Source organism: Neopsephotus bourkii, unplaced genomic scaffold (assembly GCF_033783945.1).
Source record: "Neopsephotus bourkii isolate Nb327-2 ecotype Australia unplaced genomic scaffold, CSIRO-AGI_Nbou_v1 NB_659, whole genome shotgun sequence".
NCBI lineage: Eukaryota > Metazoa > Chordata > Aves > Psittaciformes > Psittacidae > Neopsephotus > Neopsephotus bourkii.
Window position 1 is genome coordinate 8,934,757 of NW_026901158.1, and position 8,492 is coordinate 8,943,248.

The window sequence follows — 8,492 nt, forward strand, 5'->3', positions numbered from 1 at the left end:
GCTCTTTAACTCCTCTTCACCTCCTTGATTCAACAGACAACAGTGAGGAGATGCTGACCTTCAGCCCAGAGATGAGTGGGGATCAAGCCCTGTCAGCAGAGACAAGCCTTAGAAACTGATTTGTGGCTCCAAGCAGCACAGAAGTGTGTCCTGATTGTACCCCGTGCTGCCTGTTAAGCCATCCAGATGACACTCATGTTCTGGTGCCAATAAGCCATTTGCCCATCTGGTGCTGGTACAGATGACACACCTGCCCAGTGGTATTCTAAAAATGAGCAGTATTAACTCTATAAATACATAGATAATGTCTATATCTATGTATTTACTCCACAGAAATCAAGTCCAAACTGCTGCTGCTGAACATGGACGTGACTGGAGCTGAACAACACTGTGCAAATCCCAATCTGCCCCCCTGATCCCAGGAAAGTGCTTATTCACAAGCAGTTTTAGTCAGGAGAAATCAGCATTAGCAGCCACTCACTAGACATGGTACAAACAAGACAAGATAGGAGTCCTGAGTGCTTCTTACCTCCATGCAGCCCCAGGACTCTGAGCATGCTGGCAGTCAGCTGCTATTTCCAGGGATAAGAGCTCACATTCAGGGAATCAGACAGCAGTACATGTGCCCAAAGCAGCTTCTGGCCCTTTTGGAGGTACAGAGCAAGCTATGGCTTGGGTACACGGGCCACATCTACAAGGGATTATGGAGGCAGATCAATAGCAGGACAATTCAGTCAGATGTGTACTTGGGGCTCGCTCAAGGTTTACTCTTACCACAGAAAATCAGATTTGAGAGGCAAAAAGCCCCATGTCCAACTCCACACCTCTGTCAGTAGACTATTCCCTGCTGCATGTTTCTCTGGCCTAGTCTGGCTTATGCATGAAGGTAGGAGCAGGTCTCCCTTTCCCAGAGCACCACGGTGTAGTATGAATCTTAACTTAAAATAGAACATCTACACTGCAAAGAAAACCTTCCTGGACAGCAGTAACTGAAACAGTTTGGTTCAGACTTACAAAGCCAGGTACCTCTCAACAGTTCAGTTTCAGGGAAGTATTACAGAGAACTGATACTCTTGCAACACATTGAAACTTGTGCATCTTCTAAAGGCAGCATCTTCATTCACACCACCTTTGGCAAGAGGAGATCATCAGGGAAGGTTTTTTTTCCTTTAAGGATAGAAAGACCTCATTAAATGGAAATTTAGAAACCAGTATGAGGAACTGGGGCACGTACTGTGTGCTTTCTGGACAGTTATGTCTTCAAACAGGATGAGTCTGCTAATTACAGCCTGGAGCCAGGAGGACTTCTTGAGGAGCATCATGCTGGAGCCTGAGCACCTGCTCTCAACAGGAATCAATGTTTCTTCTTCAAAGGACAGACTAGATTTAGCAGGGCTGCAACCCCTCCATGAGGCCACATCACCTCTCTCCATTAGATTAGACTGATTAAAACAGCTTTGATCCTGTTCTCTTTGTACTGACCTGGCTTTTTCCCCCCAGTCTGGAATGTTTGACTTTGCAGGAGGCTTTTGCTTCGATTTTACAACCCATTTAATAGTTTGAACTGCTAAAGTGATCCTTCCAGGACTACATTAAACTAATATATTACAACAAGAGACACCATAGCAGCCTGCTATTCCACCACCCTGTGTGACTGCAGGCAGACATTGGCTTTTGTGGTATGATTTCCACCCATCCTGCTCTCCTCCCTCCCCAGCACAACTAAACTCTGGAGATCTGCAGGCTTTTTGGTACTACACTACCAGCCTGCGGGCAGACAGGATGTCCTGTCCGAGGAGCAGCACCAGGAAGGAGCTGCACAACTTGGGTCTGATCAGGTGCCGACTGAGGTGTCTTTCCTGCAAAAAGCCGTAAATTGGACTCAAAAAAATCAAACCTGCATTTAATATTCTGCAGGTGAGAGGGAGAGGATGAAATTGTTGAAAAATGAAACTTCTGCTGTGTAGCAGGATGCTGCAGGGTATGGTATGTCCTTGGTATAACAAGCAATGACCGGTGTTTGATCAATGGAAGGATAATTACTGCACAGTGCCTGGCTATCAAACTATCCCAGTGAACTGGCAGCATTTTATTTCCCCTAATGGACACAAGAACATTTGTTCCTGAAGGTTTTCAGAATGAGCTGGCAGGTAAAGCATCAGACTGAAGCCAAGAGGAGGCAGCTCTGTAATGGGTTTTTAACTTACCTGCTGTGACCAAAAGGTATTTGCTGTGTCTCATACTCTTTATCAACACTTGAGAGGCATTCTGGAGAGTCCACACTCCCATGAAACACGAAGACTCTCGAAACAAGTTAGCAGGAACAAGACTGACTAGAGACTTTGGAGTTAAGTAAGTGGTTTTACTTTCAAGTGTCATGGTATCAGACTTGTAACTCAAGCTTAACAGTAGAATATATAGAAGATAGTCAAGACAAGAGAAATTCAAGCACCTGAAAATTATCAGCCAGCACTGCACAGCCAGAGAATTATTCTGAACAAGGTTTAACCCCTCTACAAAGGTTGACACCACACTGAGAAATGCATTTTGGTCAAGAAAACAGTTACACAGGTCAAATGGTTACTGACACTGGCTCTCCATTTAAACCTGGCCAGCATCTCTCTCCCCTCTCTGCTTGCAGAACAGAAGCTCTCACTGAATGCCAGCCAGATCAAAAGGGAGCTTTAATGTGCCAACTCAAATATATATACAGTAACTTAGCACAGATTTGAGACGTGGCCATTTAATATCTGATTAAGCTCTAAAACAGTGTCAGGAGAGAAATTAACAGAACTCCACCAACGCACTGAAATAACTTAACACATTTACAAGAACAGTTAAGGTATGGCTAAAAGCTGTACATTCCACCTGAAGCTCAGCTGTTACTACCAGCCATTCCCAGTATGCTTACTCCTTCTCCCACAACTACCCATTGATGCGGTAATTCACATGGATTTCAGGTTTGATGTCACACACAAGAGACAAGAGCTGGGAGAGGACCACCTCCCGGTTCTTCTGGAAGTTCTGCTGGATGACGCTCATCTTTTCCTGGGTCTCTTTCTCAACTTCGGTGGTGCAGCTGCCGTGAGATCCAAGTGCCTACAAAACAGCAAAGATAAAGCTCACATGTGAGTAATGGAACAAGGAGAACATTATGCTTAGCTCTGTATTTTGCTCTTCTGACTGTCTCAGTGGTGCATCTCAACCACTCATCTTTGCTGAGGGAAGAACTACACTGAAAAAACAGCAACCAAAAAAGTACTGTCAGATTCTCTGCACAGATTTCCCACTGAACTTGTCCAATCTTGTGTTTTACACACAGCCCATGCCTTTTGTCCTCTTTTATTCATTACCTGTCAGTTTAGAGCATGAGCTTCTGTAGAATACCTGAAATAAAAGGTCCTGCTGTACTGGTTCCTGGAATTAGGAACCCCTGGGCACTGCTGTACTGGAGAGCTCCAGGAAAGTGACACCCATGATTTAGTTCAGGTGCAGCCTTCACATTATCCCATTGCTTCTACCCCATAAGAACCCTTATAAAAAGCTCTCCCTTCCTAACAGGACTGTGGGCCATGTGATACACACAGCAAAGAGACTCTCACAGCTTACAACACTCTTCTTGTCCTATAAGCAAGGGCAGAAAAGCAAATTCCCTTTATAAGTGGGGGGGAAAAAAGGCACAGAAGCAGCATGCTGAGACCAGCACCCTGGGACTGGCATTCAAAGAGCTCCCCTCTCTGGAAAAGGGTATACAAAACCAAACCAGCTGACAAGCAGTGAAGTCCACATTATTAGCCTGGAACTGCCTGGTATCACGTGCCTAATTGGGCATTACTGGGCCTATAAGGATGCTGTGGAGGGGCTCTTCATTCAGGACTGTAGTGATAGGACAAGGCGTAATGGGTTAAAACTTAAACAGGGGAAGTTTAGACTGGATATAAAGAAGATGTTCTTTCCTGTAAGGGTGGTGAGGCACTGGAATGAGTTGCCCAGGGAAGCTCTGAGTGCTCCATCCCTGGCAGTGTTCAAGGCCAGGCTGGACAGAGCCTTGGATGACCTGGTTTAGTGTGAGGTGTCCCTGCCCATGGCAGGGGGGTTGGAACTGGGTGATCTTAAGGTCCTTTCCAACCCAAACTATTCTATGATTCTATAATGAACCCAGATAACACGGGATTAATCCTGACCTCCTGCATGAAGGCAGAAGAACAGAGGAGGTGGGACTGTGCTGACCAGAACATGGCCAGAGGAAACACTGTCAGGGCATTTTCCAACTACTTCAGTGTTGACAGGGGCATACAGGCAATGGAAATCACCTCAGTTAGTAAAGGGTATCTGTTCCCCACCTTCCAGGAATGCCTCCACTTGCTCAGAAGGAAAACACACCTCTTGGGACACAGCAGGGAGCTGTGCTGAGTAGAATACAAGCCTTGCATCTGCTTCACCAAGAGAGCAGCATCTGTGAGGCTAGTGTTCTAGAAAACAGCCTGTCACAGGAGAAACTGAGCTTGGTCTTTTTTGATGCTGCTACATACAGCAGGTTTTGGGAGGCTGCCACCCATCCGGGCACCAGACAGTACATGAACTTATGAAGCTAACTCCCTGCCAGACACTAGCTCTGGCTGCTGAGATGGAACGCACCACGTTCTGATTCATTCCCACTGTTTTTTCCGTGGCACATGGCAGTGCATCAGAGGAAGGCAGTTAGGGAAGTACTCCTCCAGCAACATGTTCCACCCTGAGGGCTCCTCTCAGGGCAAGTAACCCCAAACACAAGACTAAAGGGGCTGGGTAGGTAACAGTGAATGAGGCAGAAAACAAACCGCTGCTTCCTTGGCCTTGAACTCCTTCTCCCTCTGCAGGCGGTACTGTTCAATCTCCGCCTGGGCTTCTTCTTTGGCCTGCTTCAGCCTCCGATTCTTTCCTGTTTGCAAAGAGCATGCCAAATGAAATACAGAAGAGAAAGTGTTTACAGTATTCCTCCTCCCAATGCACAGCAACCATGAGAGCATTCGCTATTCCAACAGCTCCTTCTGCAGGAGGCATTATGAACCTGAGGTTACCCCATGTGCCAACAAGCCATCTCCAAGCTCACCATGCAACAAGCTTCAGCCAGTGAGAGGGTCTATGGGCCAGTGGATGCACTGGACAATGGCAAGTCTGGCTTTGCTCAGGTGAGCATGCAACCCCTCTGAGTTGCAAAAAGGGCAGCAGAAAGCACATTAAGCCTTAAGCTTTGGCTCCGGCCAATTGTCCGACTCACAGAACTGGCCACGGCACCAACTTCCCCTCTTTTCAAAGCTATCATTACAGTAAGCTACCACAACCTACTCCTTGCAACGCTGTCAGGAATCGAGCTGCAAGGCAGGGGAGCTTCATTAAACCAAACAAGTATAGGTTTGAACCAGGAAACGTTTGGAAAGGTGGGATCTTTGTAACCGAATTTCTCTCACTCAGCAGAAAAAGCGAACTTGGATCCCCACGGAAAAGCTCGCTCAGCTCTATAAAATCTCTAACTATCAACAGGAAAACACACTGTATTCATCAAGAAGGCACAAAAAGGAGTTAAAAGGCAGGGAAGCCGCCGATAAGCACAAGCACACCAAGAGGCAGGCCCCGCTGCCATGGAGGTCGGGTCTCCATAGTGGTCTCCAGCCGCGGCACGGAGGCTCCTCACCACTGCCGGACTCGTGCCGAGCACCGGGGCCGAGCACCCGGAGCCGCCGACCCGCGCTCCGCTCCCGCGGCACCCGGCGCTGCCCTCGGGCTCCGCTCCACCGCCGCCAACCCTCCCCACAGCGGCCCTGCACCCACCGCCCCCCGGCTGGGCCGCGCCGAGACCTCCCCGCTCCGCGCCGAGACCTCCCCGCTCCGCGCCAGGCCCGAGAGGCCTGAGGCGGCCGCGCTGCGCTAGGCCCGGCCGGGCTCCCCCCCGCTCCGGCGCCGGGCCGGGCAGTACTCACGCTTGCGGGCCTCGGCCACCTTCTCTGCGGCGCGTTTCTCGGCCTGCAGCAGCTGCTGGATGCCCTGAGACTGGCTCGCCATGGCGGCACCTTCCCCGCCCGGCCCGGCCTGCCCTGCCCTGCTCCGCCGCAACAGCAACGCGTCAGGCGCGGCCCCGCCTCCTCCGGCCTGGCTGTGGGCGGGGTTCCCCGGCGGTGGAAGTAGGGAGTGTTTGTGCTCCTTGAGCAGGAAAGCGGGGTGAAAGCAGGGGGGAAATATCCATGAAATCCCTGCAGGGAGGCAATGTGGGAATGGGGAAAGGGACTGAAACCTGGAGAGGGGCCTGGGACAAGGGCCTGTAGGGACAGGCCAAGGGGAATGGCTTGAACCTGCCAGAGGGGAGACCGAGCTGAGCTCTTAGGCAGAAGCTCTTCCCTGTGAGGGTGCTGAGGCGCTGGCACAGGGTGCCCAGAGAAGCTGTGGCTGCCCCATCCCTGGCAGTGTTCAAGGCCAGGTTGGACACAGGGGCTTGGAGCAAGCTGCTCCAGTGGAAGGGGTCCCTGCCCGTGGCAGGGGTTGGAGCTGGAGGAGCTTTAAGGTCCCTTCCAACACAAACCAGGCTGGGATTCTGTTGTTTCGTGTTTTCAGTCGCTGGCCTCGCAGCAAACAGACGACTCAGGCTAGCCCGCTCTAGGGGCTCCCAGGCCCCCAGCTCCACACACACCCCCTTTTCACCCTGACCCCACTCCAGCACAACCCCTGGCCATCACATCCCAGGGAGCTGATTTCAAGCCCAGGATAAGGCTCCCCCAACATGTTAAGGGTATAAATGAGAGTTACTGATGAATAACATTGCTCTGCCAAAGCAGCAGAGCTGGGACAGGGGCTCACACTGCTGCAGGGAGGGATGGGGGGGCTGCTGTCACACCTCTTCCATCCCCTGTGGTGGAAGTACCAGGAGACAGTGATTCAAATGTGTATTTATAGCATGGAATAGGAATTATGAGTGTTTGCCAGGGTGACCTTCATCCAGGCCCAGTGATTAACTAAATGGGCTTAGCAGGCCTGGCCATTGAGTGGTAGATTTGCTTCAGTGAAGGAAAAATGGGGAGAAGAGCTCATAATTCTGAGGACTGAAGCATGGGCACAAAGGGGGCACGTTCAGCCAAGGGGATGAGGTTTCTGTTTCAGTACACACCACAGCTAAAAACACCCAGTGGGGCTCAGCTGGGGCAGGTCCAGGCTCCTTTACAACAGTAACACCCAGGTATGAGCATCTTCTCATCACTCTCCAAAGCTGGAGAGCCCCTGTCCTCACCTCAGACCTCTGCAAAAGCCACAGCATTCAGGTTTCCCACTGCCTCCTGCAGCCCTCAAATGATGCCCCTCAGTCCCGTTCCCATCTAGAAACCCATGGTTATCATCATCCCACCATCCTCATCAGCTGCTGCTGGTTTGCATCTGCTACTAAATAAAGCACTTGGGCTGAACCCACAAACAACCCTGCACAGGATGCTCTGAAGATCAAGCAGAGTTTGCAGCAGAGGGACTGAAACAAGTCCAGCTTTCCCATGTACTAACCCTGAGAGGGTTCTTTCTTTTCCTCCTGGGTGATTCTGATTTTCAGACTCACTGCTTCTGGCTGATAACGCTGCCCTTTTCACAGGGGGTTGGAACTGGGTGAGCTTTAAGGTCCCTTCCAACCCAAACCACTCTGGGATTCTATGATTTAAAGCAATCTTTTGTTTGGTTGTGTTGCCTTTCAGCTTCAGATTGCTCAAAAGCTAATTGAAACCTCCTGGCATGTGTCACATGAAGCCCATGTGGCTCTAAAGGCTTTTTGAGCAACTTCTCAATTCATTTCAACTCTCTTTCCAGAAAGGAACGAGCATCCTCCAGAGCTCCATGGGAATAAACCATTGTTTTTGGCTGCTTCCACGGGTCACAGTAATGCAAATGAAATGAAAAAGATTTGTTCATTTTCTTCCTTTCCCCTCCCAAAAAGCTTTTTTATCTCCTTGCAAGCCCTGAACACTGATTTTCACTTTGGAGTCGTATCTTTCATCTCTCTGTGTTTATTCCACACGGGGTCATAACTCTAAGCTTGTGATACACCAGTCTCTGAAACATCAGATGTTTCCAGAATCAGGAAGGAAAAATACAGATTGTCTGGTTTTTCTTTGGGTTCCAAGCACAGAACATAGGCCGGGTCTTCTGTTCCTGCAGTCATTAAGGATTCCAAGCCAGATCTTGTAAGAATGAGGTTTTAAACATTGTGTCTGGCTTCTTTTCAGACCAGGTAATTACATTTTTCCTCTCTAAATTCCTCTGCACTCTCAGTTGGGTACATTATTAATCTTTATGCTCTGACTTAGAATGCTGTGCGACTGCCTGCTCCTTTAAGCAGGTTTTGTGTGTGGAACGCCTGGGACCCGAACTGGTTTCTCTCTTCTGAGGTTTAATTCATTAACACAAATCACTTCGAGGCACTGAGATGGGGCAGATGTTGGGTACTGATAAATGATCATTGAAAGACTACCAGTGAATAATTA

The 8,492-nt window shown here is 49.4% G+C and overlaps 1 protein-coding gene across 1 annotated transcript; it reads right to left on the reverse strand.

Moving 5' to 3' along the window:
- Positions 1–2,348: 2,348 nt before the first annotated feature.
- Positions 2,349–6,094, reverse strand: ATP6V1G1 (ATPase H+ transporting V1 subunit G1). Its single transcript, XM_061352939.1, has 3 exons — positions 5,961–6,094; positions 4,821–4,921; positions 2,349–3,099 (listed from the first exon to the last, which is right to left on the reverse strand). The coding sequence occupies exons 1-3, from the start codon at positions 6,040–6,042 to the stop codon at positions 2,926–2,928; spliced, it is 357 nt and encodes a 118-aa protein (XP_061208923.1). The 5' UTR covers positions 6,043–6,094; the 3' UTR covers positions 2,349–2,925.
- Between the last annotated feature and the right edge of the window lie 2,398 nt (positions 6,095–8,492).